The sequence below is a fragment of the Balaenoptera ricei genome, chromosome 14 (genome assembly GCF_028023285.1).
Source record: "Balaenoptera ricei isolate mBalRic1 chromosome 14, mBalRic1.hap2, whole genome shotgun sequence".
Taxonomy (NCBI): domain Eukaryota; kingdom Metazoa; phylum Chordata; class Mammalia; order Artiodactyla; family Balaenopteridae; genus Balaenoptera; species Balaenoptera ricei.
The window spans coordinates 32675451-32690890 of NC_082652.1; the positions used below are offsets into that span (position 1 = coordinate 32675451).

A 15440-nucleotide genomic window follows, 5' to 3' on the forward strand; every position below is an offset into this window, starting at 1 on the left:
GGTGGGATCTGTTTAAGGCTTCTGTCATCAAGTGATGTAAGTTTTCATTTCCTAAGTCATAAATAATGATAATGCTACTTGATATCCACTTGAGACAGCTTTTCTTACCCGTGGTGAAGATCTTCATTTAACGGCTGGTTTTTGTGTTTATAGATTTAAAAATGGCTGTGTTCTTTCTCTTCAGCCACAAATTAGAACATATATTAAACATAAGATAGGACAGTTTAAATTGTCCCTGCCTGTTATCTGGCTGACTTCCTTGTTTGGAACTACACTGGAGGCTATTCTGATAGAATGGAGTTGCTTTCTCCACCTCCGCCCTGCCCTCCAGTTGCTATGTTTAAATTGTTCTGTTTTACAGGCCTCAGAATCTCTTGTTTCTAGTGGGAAAGCGGCTCTCCAGCGCAGTGCTGAATTTCTAAAAGAAGGCAATAGCCTGAGCAGAAAGCATGGAGGTCAGTTTCCAGCTTGGACTGTGTTGATATTGGAGTGATTGTGGGCACATCTCTGAACATACTTCCAGAACATTCATCTTTCCTGGAGCAATTTGAAGCTTAACATTTCTTTGTCACAATAATATTCCAGTTTCCTATCATAGACATATCATATAATTTTTATTTTAGTGATATCATTTAATGTGCAGTCCCCTCCAATCTTCCGTAGACTCGATAAGCCTTCCGTGAGAACCAAAACCTCTACTCGCTGCTTTAGTTCTTCATAGCGTTTGTCAGGTTACCTGTGATTTCATGTGCTTCTCTATTCATCTCTCAGGGTTTCACAGTCTCTTGAAGAGATGTATTATGTTTGATTCCTCTTGTGTCTTCCTCATAGGGCTAATGTAATGTTAGACTCGTGGTAGGTTCTTATTAAATAATTACTGAATTAAATCATTATTGATTTATCTATTTAAAAAAAGACCTATGCAGTTTCATTTTTCCCAAGAGTTTCAATAAGCAGTTTTGGCATATGTAAGAGTTATCCAATAAGCATAACACAAAATGGCAGAGGAATCTGTTGTGTAAGAGAAACATACAAGTTTTATAACGTACAGTGGGGCTTCCCTGGTGGCGCAGTGGTTAAGAATCCACCTGCCAATGCAGGGGACACGGGTTCGAGCCCTGGTCCGGGAAGATCCCACATGCCACAGAGCAACTAGGCCCGTGAGCCACAACTACTGAGCCTGCGCGTCTGGAGCCTGTGCTCCGCAACAAGAGAGGCTGCGATAGTGAGAGGCCTGCGCACCGCGATGAAGAGTGGCCCCCACTTGCCGCAACTAGAGAAAGCCCTCGCACAGAAACGAAGACCCAATGCAGCCCAAAATAAATAAATAAATAAATAAATAAATATAACGTATAGTGTACCTATCACCTTAATATACTCTAATACAACAAAAATATTGTCTTTTCCTATGAGAGTAAATAGTGGGCCATAAACAAGGCTCATACCCCTTAGACTACTTCCATGTCCAGTCCTGGACCCTTCCACTGCTGTCTGAGCCAAGGGCTTGGATAGGTGCATATTTTTTGTTTCTCTGTGAGTGGCACAATTTAGAATTTATGTTCATCTCACAATATAAAAAGCCCCTAATTCTCAATCATAAAGCTTTTTTTTTTTAAGCAGATATTCATTTTTAATTATTATTTATTTATTTATTTATTTTTGGCTGTGTTGGGTCTTCGTTTCTGTGTGAGGGCTCTCTCCAGTTGCGGCAAGCGAGGGCCACTCTTCATCGCGGTGTGCGGGCCTCTCAACTATCGTGGCCTCTGTTGTTGTGGAGCACAGGCTCCAGACGCGCAGGCTCAGTAGTTGTGGCTTACGGGCCCAGTTGCTCCACAGCATGTGGGATCCTCCCGGACCAGGGCCCAAACCCGTGTCCCCTGCATCGGCAGGCAGATTCTCAACCGCTGCGCCACCAGGGAAGCCCCCCATAAAGCTTTAAACACAAACTCTGGCATCACTGTTGATGGGCGGTAGCTTTAGTTTACATAACTAAAGGTATTTTGTAGGCCACAAAATAGTGAACTTTCTGGCAATTAAAACTACGCAGAACCATCATGTTCATCATGGATTTTATCAATAATTTATTTTTTAACCAGGCGTTCAGAATCCAAATGTGATTGTGTATTATGAACAGCAATTTTAAAAGTAAAAGCTTTGATCCAACAGCTTTGATCAAACATGAAGGAGGATGAGTTGAGTGCCTATTGGGTGGTTAGAAGGGAGCAGGAAAGTAGGGGAGGGACCCTGGCTGAGAAGCAGGTGGGGGACTGAGAAGAAGATTCCAGAGCAGGAGCCCGTGTTTGGGGTCTTACAACCTAGGGGACAAAGGTGGCGAAGATTTGGGTGTGGATGGGAAGTTAGTAAGTCTGATTAAGACTGAGTGACTTAAACACAGTTTTTCACCCTAGAGCTCTAATTAAATTGGGCATGAATTGAGGAAGAAATATTAGTGAGAAGGGAAACAAAGTAGAAAAAATGATCAAGTAAGCCCCAAAACACACAATTTTTATAATGAGTGGTGCTAAGTCTTGCTGGAAAAACTTTCAATACTTGGGGTCTCTGTAGAAAGCTGCTGATTTTATAGATGGGTCAGGAATGATAAAACTCTCATCTAGGCAACATTTTAGGACTAGCCTAAAAGGGAACACTTTTTCCCCTTTGAATAGGTATCGCATTGGAACTGAGTGAATTGAAAAATACTGCAAAGAGATTTCAAGAGAATGCTGATAAAATTACTAAACAGACCAATGAATCACTCTTGATACTTAGAGCAATTCCTGAAGGTAGGTGGAAAGGGGGTTCTTGATTTAATTATTATCTTCTCGCTCCAAAACCCTTACACATGAGCATGAGGAAGACCTGCCTCAAGTCTGATGGAGACCCCTCACCCGAAATGAGGCCAAGATCGATAGAGGAATATGGTTTGGAAGCGAAGATCGCTATGTTTTTTATAACATCAGAACACCTGCATTGAAGTAGTAGAATTATACCTGAAAAACAAAAGCCTTAGATTCTTTATGCTACCGTGTTAATTGCTTACTTTTAAAATGGGCCTGAGATGAAAGAAGGGCCATTCAAAGAAGCCAGGAAGTAAAGAAGCTGGAATGTTCCTGCTTTAGGGGGAAATGCTAGATTCATTACAAATGTGGGAAATTAGAGAATTCTTGCTTGGAAATTAAAGAAATCTTCCTTTGTGAGGCGATAAGCATTCTAAAATAGATCACTTTTTTTTTTTTAACGTCTTTATTGGAGTATAATTGCTTTACAGTGGTGTGTTAGTTTCTGCTTTATAACAAAGTGAATCAGTTATACATATACATATGTTCCCATATCTCTTCCCTCTTGCATCTCCCTCCCTCCCGCCCTCCCCACCCCACACCTCTAGGTGGTCACAAAGCACAGAGCTGATCTCCCTGTGCTATGCGGTTGCTTCCCACTAGCTATCTATTTTACGTTTGGTAGTGTATATATGTTCATGCCACTCTCTCTCTTTGTCACATCTTACCCTTCCCCCTCCCCGTATCCTCAAGTCCATTCTCTAGTAGGTCTGTGTCTTTATTCCCATCTTGCCACTAGGTTCTTCATGACCTTTTTTTTTTTTTTCCCTTAGATTCCATATATATGTGTTAGCATACTGTATTTGTTTTTCTCTTTCTGGCTTACTTCACTCTGTATGACAGACTCTAACTCCATCTACCTCACTACAAATAACTCCATTTCATTTCTTTTTATGGCTGAGTAATATTCCATTGTATATATGTGCCACATCTTCTTTATCCATTCATCTGATGATGGACACTTAGGTTGCTTCCATGTCCTGGCTATTGTAAATAGAGCTGCAGTGAACATTTTGGTACATGACTCTTTTTGAATTATGGTTTTCTCAGGGTATATGCCCAGTAGTGGGATTGCTGGGTCGTATGGTAGTTCTATAAAATAGATCACTTTAATATTGATGGTTTGGAAATGCAGTGTTCATTAAAATTTTAAATAGGATAACTTTTTAAAAGTATAACACAGGCGAGTTGTGCTGTGGTGATTTATTTATTTTACACTCCTTCAACCTTTTCTTTTTTCTTTATAAGATTATTTTAAAAGTCCTATAAGATAGCCAAACATCTCCAAAGTTCTTCTGTCTGCTGGTTCATCTTATAAGCATGAAAGTTACTGTGGGGAGCTGGACTTGTGGCGCTTTGGACTGACTTAAATCAATGGAACATTTTCTGATATGGAAATTTCTTTTTCTCTTATTTATCTGTTTTTAAGGATACATGGTATATGTTGATCAAGCACTCAAAAATAACTTTTTATTTGGAAGCAATTTCCAACTTGCCAAAAAGTTGCAAGAAGAGTAAAAAGAACACCTGCATACCCTTCATCCAGCTTCTTCTAGTGTTAATCTTTGCCCCGTTTGTGATTAAACACTTTAAAAATGAATATGAGTGCCTTTAAAAAAAAAACCATCAACCAGATTTTCTAGAATAACTGAATTCCACTTTATCTTTAGTGACCATTTAGTTTTTACTGCACTGTTATGGAAATAACAGCCAGTTGATGTTGTGGGCAGGTACACTTCCTCTAGCCTAGCATACCTCCATGTCACCTACAGATTTAAATTCCCAAACCTTCTTATGTAGACGCAGAATGATTTGGAGACGGCGTTAATGACCATGAGAAGGGAGTGATAGGAAAGGGACCAAAGAAAGAAGTTTAGATTATTAACATGTAAGACACTGAGCACATGGCATCTCATTGTGTATTGAAATCATATTTCAGTACAGAGGGTTGTCATCAAAAATATTTCATTCATCTGTAAAAGGAAGCAGTAGAGCGTATGATATGCAGCCTTAATATTGCCATTAAAAACAGAAGCCCCCTTTTGTGTTCAACAACCAGCAAAAAATTCTGTAACATGTGTCTCTGTAAAATTACAGTTTTTGTGGTTTTATGGTTTTCTCTGTGTTTAACCACCAGAGTGCATGCTTGCGTATAAATTTATTTCAGGTGTCAGAGACAAAGGCGCCAAAATCAAAGAGCTGGCCACATCTGCAAATCAGAGCGCTATGAGCACGCTAAAGAACATCGTGGGATTGGGCCAGAAGCTGTTGAATACGTCCAGTGACCTGTCCAGGGTTAATGCCACGTTACGAGAAACAGACGAACTCCTCCGTGACTCCTCAGTGACCAGTAGGTCGTGGTCTCCCCTCCCATTAAGAAAGTCTGCGTCAAGCCGTTTGAGTTTGCCAAGGGCACAGTGGTGCCTTGTTCACAAACAGCAGTCCTAAAAAATAAAAATGCACCAACATCTGGATTTGCACTTATAAAAAGAGAAGGGCCTTGGGTGATGCCTTGTGCTGGTGCATTTTTCATATATTTACCAAAATGCCAAGGATTTGATTATTAGGATATTCTAGTTTATCCAGTGCATTAGTAATGACCAGTTCATTTCTCTTGTTTCCTCCCTCCTGCCAACTTTCTCGCCACCTCATATTTTAGCTTTGTTAGCTGGAAGAAAAGTCAAAGATGTGGAAACACAAGCGAACCTTTTATTTGATCGGCTGAAGCCTTTGAAGATGTTAGAAGAGAACCTGAGCAGAAACCTATCAGAAATCAAACTGCTGATCAGCCAGGCCCGGAAGCAAGCAGCGTCTGTGAGTGCCCAGCGCCCCTGCAGCTGAGGCTCCTGGAACTGCGAGTCCCAGAGGCCTCCTGTGCAAAGGGCCTTCAGTCACACTTTCTACTAACCAGCTCTCAGTAACCCCAGATTCCTCACAGCCTTGTCTCCAAGTATATTTACAGCCTTGTCTTATAGATATTTACCTAAGTCTATTTAATTAGTCTCATTTTCTTTGAGTCCTGCTTTTTTTGGTGTGTTTCAGAATGTTGTTAGCAAAGAGATCTCTGTGTCCTTATGGACTTTTATCATCGTGGCCTAGATTTATAGATCTGCACCAATTAGCTAGATGGTGCAGAACACATTAGGTCTGAGTGTCAGCATGACTCTAAGTCTCATTGGTTGCATATGGTGCAATTTCCATCATTTTACCAACTTTGTGTTCATAATCCAAGTACTCTTCAGAATGATCATACAGTGTGGGCCTCATCTCTATGATTCTGACAAAACAGCTTGAATTGCATGAATGCTGCACAAATCCAGGTCACTAACTGCATAAAACACACAATTTGAGAGACTGTTTCCTGGCCGTCCTTGGCACATGGCATTGGCCGTGCGCTCAAGGAGAGGCGTTTCAGGGAAATAAGACTTGAGAGAATATCATTTGTCATGCTCCTGGGGACCTATAGACAATAGATGTGACCTCTGGTCTAAAGAGTATCTTCCTGAAGTTTCTAGCCAAGAAAAAGGAGCTCTGGATTCTTTGATCCCTGAGTGACTTCACTTTGGGAAAAGGGCTGTAGGTTTACGAGAGCTCTGGTTTCCATCTGTTTTAGTTCCAGTCACCAAATAAATGTAAACCCGTTGGATGGTTCCAAGTGCTCTGGTTAATATAAACTTATAATCTTGAAGGTTAATGTAAGGATTATATGCAAGTAATTACTTATCAGAGAAATATGTAAGTAAAATAATTGCTCTATAAATATTTGCTGAATAAGTAGATCAACCCTCCATTTATTCCATAAATGATCACCAAATGTCCTGTGTCAGCTATAAGATTCCAAGGTGATTTGGATAAGCTCCTTCTGTTTAAGGAATTAAATCTCACATGATAGAGTTCCCAACATAAAATTCCCTTTTAAAACCTGACTGACTTTTCCATATTAAAATATTTTACCAAATAAAATAAGTTTCAGCATCATCTGATTTTCACCTTATGAGACATGAAGCATTGTGCACTGTCCAGAGAGGAAACCTACTAGCAGTGATGATCTAGAACAGAATAGCACTGTTCAACTCCAGGTGTGCTGCCACTATGGGGCCCTAAATGATTTTTAGGCACTTAGGGACACTTCCCTTTTCCTTCTACAGATCAAAGTTGCTGTGTCTGCAGACAGAGACTGTATCCGGGCCTACCAGCCTCAGATTTCTTCTACCAACTATAACAGCTTAACACTAAATGTGAAGACGAGCGAACCTGACAACCTTCTCTTCTACCTGGGGAGCAGCACCAGTGTGAGTATGACCTGCAGAAGCAACGCCGAGTCTCTAAGGGACAGAGTGTATTTTCTGAATTGGTTAAAAAAAAATAGGGCCTTTGTGAAATCACTAATTCTTCTACGAGAACTAACCTTTTGCTAAACTGGTAACATTAGATTAAAAATAATCAAACTACAGAACTGAATGCCTGCGAGGAGAAGAGCGGCATTTATGAAAATACCTCCCTCTGCCATCTTAACTGTGAGCTGTGGGACAGACCTTTGCTTAATGTCTCCTGTGACCTCTGAAGCCACGGAGTTGTGCTTTGGGTCTGTCGACCTGGGCGGCTGTTACCAGGAGTGGAGGCGTGCACCACAAGGGGCATATCAGAATCGTCAAGCTTCCCCCCAGGCTCTTCCACCCAGCGAGATTCCCAGGGTTCCCAGAGGGCGCGTCCCCTGTGGAAGACTATTGATTCATTTGACTGTGTCCTTGGGAACAGGTCAGAGCCCTTGGGTATGTTAGGGCAGAAAATATTAGCAAGCACAAATGCCATCTGAAATGTCTTCTTAAGATACAAGGTGCAAAGCACAGGTCAGTCCGTGATGTAGGATTTCATGGCTCCTGTCTTGCTGTACATCTCACGTTCATGCATTGCCTTCTCAGACTGGGAAAACAAACAAGTGCAATGACTCCCTTCATGACCCCGGTAGAGGCTGGTAACCCCCAGCAAGTTTTCTTGGAGAACTTCATGGGAGGCTTCATGGAGGGCTACACTGGGCAAGGGTGGTGGGCGGTGATGGCCAACGGTGGCCACCATCTCCAGTACCAATACTCCAGGTCATGCTCCAGCTCCAGGGAGGGGAGCATTTAAAGACAAAAGACGATCTTTTTTGTTTCCTACTTTAAAAAAATTTTTAAAAATAGAGAAAATGCTGTAAGAACTCATCTTTTAAAGTGTTTTGGTAGTCATGCACACAGTCTGGCATGTGAACTCATCCCAGCTCATGCCCTGCACCCCAGGCTGATTTCCTGGCAGTGGAGATGCGGCGAGGGAAAGTGGCCTTCCTCTGGGATTTGGGCTCCGGGTCCACACGTTTGGAATTTCCAGACTTCCCGATTGATGACAGCAAATGGCACAGTATCTATGTAACCAGGTAGCAGAGAAAGTTCCCTCTGAGCATCTCACTTTTTTTTTTAACTGCATCTTATAAGTAATTACATGTTTGTAACATCATATAACAGTCTTTGAAATTTCTGGGAAGTCAGATTATAGTGAAAGAATACTTGGTTTAGATTAACTATAGAAATAAATTTTTTTCATTATTACAGAAGAAATAAAGTTTGTTAGCAAAACCAACAATCAAAAGAAGAAAAAAGTTAAAAGTTTATGTTGCCTTTAGAATGTTAGGTCCAAGTCTGAGGCAGCCAACCCAGTAAAATGTTTGCGCCCCAGCAGAGGGGAGTAAAGTGCAGCGTGATGGAGATGCCACATGGCTGGCAGTGGTACAAGTAGGACAGAAGATGAGGGTACAAGTGGGGGATGCGTTTTCTCAAAATTCAGGCACGAAGCAAAATTCTTCCTTTTAAAGCTCCTCCCCAGAGGCAACTGCTGTTAAGCGGCTGTAGGGATAGCTTTCTTTTCACTTTTCTGTAATATCACAGTTGGTTGGTGATGGTGTGTTGTTGGAAATTTCTGATTTTTACTTTGTTATTTGAAAAAATGGGGTAATAATAAAGGCAGTAGACCGTTCCAAATATATTTAGTTCATTATCTGAAACTATTTTAAGCAAGGAGGTAACATGATGGAATTTATGTTTTAAGAAGAAATACTCCACAAGATTTTGGAGTGCAAACTAGGGGCGGGATGGGCAAGACTGGAAGCAGGGAGACCAGCTGGAGACATGGGCAGAAGCGGATGGAGGCGGTGTGTGAAACAGATGTGTGTGTATGTGCACCAACTTGCAATTCTGCAGGTGCTCTTTTTGCAACTCTGTGACCCTTAGGTTTGGAAACATTGGTTCGTTGAGTGTAAAGGAAATGAGTGCATCTCAGAAGCCACCACCAAAAACAAGTAAATCCCCTGGAACAGCTAATGTTCTGGATGTAAACAATTCAACACTAATGTTTGTTGGAGGGCTTGGAGGACAGATCAAGGTAATCTTCTGAACGTTCATCTGAACAGTGCTGATTGGCTGATTTTACCAATGTATAAAATAAATAGTTTTAAATGTTTGAAAATATTCTAGGCAGATGAAGATTTTCCTGCTTCTATTATTTTGTTTAATGACAGTTCATCTGCAGAGTTGGGTTGGTTTTGTAAAGGATCATGCTTAATAGATAGCATAATGGAAAAGAAGCCGATGGTTCATTTTATTATTTGTTTTTTTTCCCCAATAATAAAAGAGGAAACTCAATATTCCACATGAATTTCTGTAAACTCCCTTTATCTCTATTCTGACTCTAGTGGTAGACTAATACTAATAGCAGTTAGCAGAAGAGCCCATCGTATATATTTTATTACATCAGTTAACCTCTCACCCAATAAAGTTCAGTCACCTGGACTTGGTTCAGTGCTCTGAAATGAGAGTAAGGGTCCCAGTTCCCGGCAGGCCCTCACCACTGACCACATTCTCTGGGTCTCTTTCCTCATTAGTTAAAGGGCCTTCTCTCCAGGGACCCTAGTAACTGACATGACCTTTGAGATCTTGTCCTGCTGTCACTCATTCTAGGATTCCAATTCATAATTGGAAGGAAGTTCAGTGATCACAAACTGGTCATTTTCCTGGATGTTGTTTTCTCAAAATTTGGATCTGTTAGATCTGAGCTCCCAAGGAGGAGTTTTGTGCACTTAGAGAATATATTTCTTTTCACCAAATATACTTGGATTATGTTTGTTTGTTTGTTTGTTTACATTAGAAGTCTCCTGCTGTGAAGGTTACTCATTTTAAAGGCTGCATGGGAGAGGCCTTCTTGAATGGACAGTCGATTGGCCTATGGAACTATATTGAAAGGGAGGGGAAGTGCCATGGCTGCTTTGGAAGGTAACGTGCCCCATGAGTAACACATAAGATGCTAATATGCACGGTGACACTGTCCCGGGAGAAGGTTAGAGTTGCAGCATTTCCCAAACTCATTGGACCCTGAACTCTTTTTAAAAAGAGCTGCTTACGTTCCATAGAACATACTTTGCAAGTGCTGAAGTAGACACAAACAGGTGCTTTATGCCTACATTTGTAAATGGATTAAACTGTCTTCAGTTTAGATAAGTGCCCCTACCTACTAGCCAAAAACTTTAGCTCAGTGAGTTAATAAACTACTTCTAGCAACGGAATCCATTTGAGCGGGCCAGTAATTAGAATTCATTGCGCTTTTTACCTTTGTGTGTAATTTTCCATTATTAAATCATTAGCATGGTCCATTGATGTCCTTTAGATTTAAAAAATTTTTTTCTTAATATAATCATTTACCTTTAACTTTGATTTATATTACCAAGTAAGCTAACCGATTTTTTTTTATTCCTCTTTGAATATACTTACACTTCTTTAACATGGTGTCAGCGTATGTTTATAATTATGAACAATCTCTCAGATCCTTCAAGGATAGTATAAAATAAACCATTGATTCTAACAGTTCACATCTAAATATGGGAAAAAAACTTTCATTTGGTCAGCAGGCCTTTATTCTTGTGTTAGTTTTGAGAGGCTGTTGCAATAGAGCATTGGCTGCACGGCTGACCTTGACCGGACAGTCATCTGTTTCTGGGCCCTCTGCTCCGTACTGGTGATGGCAACATCAGTCACCCAAACTTATCTCCTCCATTGTCTCATGGTCTACGGAAAATTACCTAAAATACTTTTTTGTGGTAACATAAAAAAGAGCTCCGCACTGTAGGGGCAATAGTAGGTAGAGCATCCTGGGGTTGGGGCCCGAGTGATGCCTCCTCACTCACGTGACAGCTGCACGGAGTCTGACGGGGTCCCCATCTCTTGAGTGACAGCTTGGATCAGAGCAGTCTAGTCATTCTTCCAGGGTCACGGGGCTGAGAGCTGGGAGGGAGGGCATCTGCCCAGTCCTGCTGACCACAGGGCTCCCCCCGGCCCCCCATAAATGCTGGGCACTGGAGGAGAGCCAGCCATGAAGTGCTGTGGCAGACCCTTTGTCATTTGTCCCGGCTTCTTACCCAGGCAGGGGCCTGGAGCTGCCTTCCTGAGGCCCAGTTGGGGAAAGGCACACGGGCGCCTCATGGTTATAGAACGGAAGTCTGACCCACAGGGGATGAGCCCCAGAAATGTGCCGCTGACCCGAGGGATGTGAGCCTTCTCAGGAGAATCGCATTCAGTCGTCGTTTCCTTTGCATTCATCCCTCTTGGTGGCCACCTGACCTGGGCAGGCCCTGCTGAAGGAGAGAAGCCAGAAGCAAAGACTCAACCTTCCTGAGAACAGAGAACTCCTGAGCTCTGGGGAGGGAGAGGGCAGACGGATTTCTGGAATTTCGTTTGAAACCTGGCTTTGCATTTTCTTGTGTGTGTTCTTGGGCAAGAACTTAATCTTTGAGGCTCAGCTTTTAATAGGCAAAATGGGACCCCACTAGGACCTCTGAACACAGTGCAATACTCAGAGCTAAACCAGAGTGAATATTTGCTATGTACCAGGCACCGTTTAAAGAACTTTACATGTATTAAATCATGTATAGCCCTTCCAGAGAGGTTCTAGTGTTACCCCTATTTTACAAATGAAGGAAATGAGACACAGAGGGTCACACAGCTAGTAAGTTGGGGAGCTGGGATTTGAACCCTAGCAATCTGGTTCTAGAGTGTGTGTCCTTAGCTACATGAAACCGGTTGCCAAAAGATAAAGCAATGGGACATGCTTCTAGGAGGCCAAAGTTTTAAGGATTAAATAATTGAGAATTAGGCCACAGTTTGTTTATGCAGAGTGCATTTCCTTAAAGATATACTTCCTTATAAGAGATCTCAAGACAGAAATTTTTAGAAAAAGCAGGACTGTAGAAAGCTATAAATTTGAAACCTCAGGTTTTACAAAGCACTGCTCCATTTTGTTTTGTTAATGGAAACAGTTTCACTGTTGGGTTATTCTGTTCCTGCTTGGAGATGTGACACAGAGTGGTTATTACACCTTCAACTGGGAGAAGTGCAAATTCATACCCCAGAACACCCTAATCTAATTCACTCTCGAGCCCTATGACATTCCAGAAAAGTACTTTTTGAACATAATAATGATATGTTCTAAGTACTTTGTACCTGAAGAGTGAATCAAGTCAGCTTTTTGAGACGTGGGGAAAACTGGAAAACACTTATCTAAGAAGTGCTGGGGTCCATGGTATATAACTGCTGTAAGCTCATCCTGCAGATTTTTGAGATTCTTTTTTGTCAATGATATTTTTATAAACTGATCCTTCTGGCACATTGGTACATACTTGTTTTCCATCATTAGTCCAGTTTAGTTGAATTAGTTAAAAATGAGCATAAGGTGATACATGCCAATATAAAATTTATTCTGAAAGTGCTGGAATTAAGAAAGGACATTAAAGGAAACTAGACATTAAGGGACATCAAAGTCACATTAAAGGGAATTAGAACAAATGAAAATCTAGTCACTATAGAAATAGTAGAACTATTTATAGCAGTAATCCATCCTTTGAGGGAATTTCTTTTTACTACAGTGAACACTGCCCACGTTAACTTTCATTTCCTTACAAGGCAACTGGGTGCTTGTCTCGCATAATTTCATGGGGAGCATATTTTAAGATATTATGACTTATACTTGTTATCAAATTATGGAAATAAATGCTCTATCACAACTTTTGTGAGGAAGAACTCAGTAACATGTGTTCTCTTTAACTACCTTCCTAGGAACAGATTGTATTTCACCTTCTCTCCTTGCAGCCCCCAAAATGAAGATGCTTCCTTCCATTTTGATGGGAGTGGGTATTCTGTCATGGAGAAGATGCTCCGGGCTACTGTGACGCAGATAATTATGCTTTTTAGTACCTTTTCACCTAATGGGCTGCTTCTCTACCTGGCTTCAAATGGCACCGTAAGAGTCTGTGGGGCCCTGCACCCTACTGTGTATATACAGTTGGATTGCTATGAGGATATTTATGTTTAATGATTGTTTTCTGAGCACATGCTAGTACAATATGTACGTATGTATGCCATACTAGCCCCCCATTTTAAATGATTTATCAGTACAAAATCATTGAAGAAAGTTTGGAAAATATAGAAGCATATCAAGTAGAAAATAGCTTTCTATCATTATAAATATCAGTTAAACATTTATTATTAAATTTTGAGCTTGAATAAGACGTCTTGTTTTACTCACTCTGACCACCTTACTTGAATTCCATCACAGGAAGTTCATGTTCTTATTTTTATCTTACGTGCTGCTGATTTTTCTCAATTTTCTAGTTTTATTTTTAGGATTGGCCCAGTTGTCAACCTAAATGAAAAAAATAGATTCCACTTCTCTTCCTGCATTGTAGATTTTGATGACCATGAGTTTATCTGACACATGTCTGTATATTATTCTAGAAAGCCTTTGTGGACACTTTTAATTTTGGACTGTTGGGCCAGATCCTGTTTTCTCAGTTTGACTGTAGGAGGTTTCCGCCATCCCTGACTTGGAGAGAAAGGAAATCTTGTGATAATAATGTAGACTTGGGTAACTCTTTTCTTTTTTACAGAAAGACTTCTTATCCATCGACCTGGTCGACGGCAGAGTTAGAGTTACAGTTGACCTGGGTTCTGGGCCTCTTGCTCTCATTACCGACAGACGCTATAATAATGGAACCTGGTACAAAATTGCCTTCCAGCGAAACAGAAAGCAAGGTAAATGCACAGGTAGATGGACGGAATGTCGGTCGCCCTCATTGGAATAGAAATCTTTCCAAAGTCAGCAGTCTTTTTTTACTTTAGCTTTCTAGGTATTCTTAAATGATATTCTAATCAAAAGCCATTGTTTTCTTTGGAATACTAAGCACCAGGATTCACATTTTGCTGGGGGAATATTCTAATTCTCTTTGTCTATGGTTTCCAAATGCATTATTTAACGTTAAATGCTGAATTGGAATCAAGGATCAAATTGATTCTATTTTCTTTCACACACATACTGCTACCATTGAGCATGTATATTCTGGATTTATTGACTTTTGTAAAGAGGGTTTTCATTTGTCCTTTAACAGTCAAGAACATCCCCTGGTCAAATTTGCAGAATGTAAAAGAATATGCCTTTGTAAATGAACTTTGTTAGACGTCTGTGTTTACTTTATTGTAGAAAATGACTCATTTTCTTCTCTATTCCTCTTGATCTTCTCTAGGACTCCTAGCAGTTATTGATGCCTATAACACCAGCTACAAAGAAACCAAGCAAGGGGAAACTCCAGGAGCATCTTCTGACCTCAATCGTCTAGATAAGGATCCAATTTATGTGGGTGGATTACCTAGGTCAAGAGTTGTAAGGTATGATACCACATTGCAGAATTTTCACGTCCCTAATTACCAACTGCCTTAGTTTCCGTAACAAAGTTCCACAGACTGGGCAGCTTAAACAACAGAAATGTGTTCTCTCACAGTTCTGGAGGCTACAGTTCCAAAATCCGGTGTCAGCAGGGCCGCTTCCTTCTGAGGATTGTGAGAAAAAATCTGTTCCATGCTTGTCTCTGAGCTTCTAGTAGCTTCAGGCATTCCTCAGCTTGTAGGTGGCATTCTTTATCTGTGTGGACACACTGTCTTCCCTCTGTGTGTGTCTCTCAGTGTCCAAATTTCCCCTTTTTATAAAGATACCAGTCATACTGGATTAGGACCTACCCTACTGACCTCACCTTAACTTGATTACAACTGTAAAGACCCTATTTTCAAATAAGGTCACATTCACAGGTACTGGGGGTTAGGACTTCAAAATCTTTTGGTTGGGGTGGGGAAACACAATTTAACCCATAATGTTCTGTTTTGATTAGTATGCCATATAATTGGGAAGTAAAGAAAGCCTTCTGCAATAGAATTTATGATTTTCTATTTATTGCCTATAAAACATCTAAAAATTGTTACTGTGCAGTATTTGGAGACCCACTTCCCATCACACGTCACTCTCCTGTCCAGACATTCTAGAGTAGTAGAATCTTTTTGGTGACAAAAAAAAAAAAAAGAATCATGCTTTCTGCAGACTTATCTGGATTCCCCTTTTGGTGATTAGAATGAATAATGTATGTGAAAGTTTAAAGACCAGCATCAGCAAGTTGGATGAAAGATAGCAGAGGAGAGATGCACTGATTCTGTTCTTGTTTAGCTTTGTGACTTTAATAATTTCATAAACTTTCTGTAGTTC

General features: G+C 40.7%; 1 protein-coding gene across 2 annotated transcripts in view; it reads left to right on the forward strand.

Annotated features, from left to right (window-relative positions):
• Positions 1–15440, forward strand: part of LAMA1 (laminin subunit alpha 1) — a 153463-nt gene that overhangs the window by 111728 nt on the left and 26295 nt on the right. For both annotated transcript variants that reach the window (XM_059895676.1, XM_059895677.1), the window contains exons 41-51: positions 362–455; positions 2667–2783; positions 5005–5187; positions 5497–5651; positions 6986–7129; positions 8117–8250; positions 9101–9251; positions 10014–10138; positions 13004–13154; positions 13801–13945; positions 14434–14575. In XM_059895676.1, the coding sequence (XP_059751659.1) occupies positions 362–455; positions 2667–2783; positions 5005–5187; positions 5497–5651; positions 6986–7129; positions 8117–8250; positions 9101–9251; positions 10014–10138; positions 13004–13154; positions 13801–13945; positions 14434–14575 (1541 nt within the window). The remainder of the gene's footprint in view (positions 1–361; positions 456–2666; positions 2784–5004; positions 5188–5496; positions 5652–6985; positions 7130–8116; positions 8251–9100; positions 9252–10013; positions 10139–13003; positions 13155–13800; positions 13946–14433; positions 14576–15440) is intronic.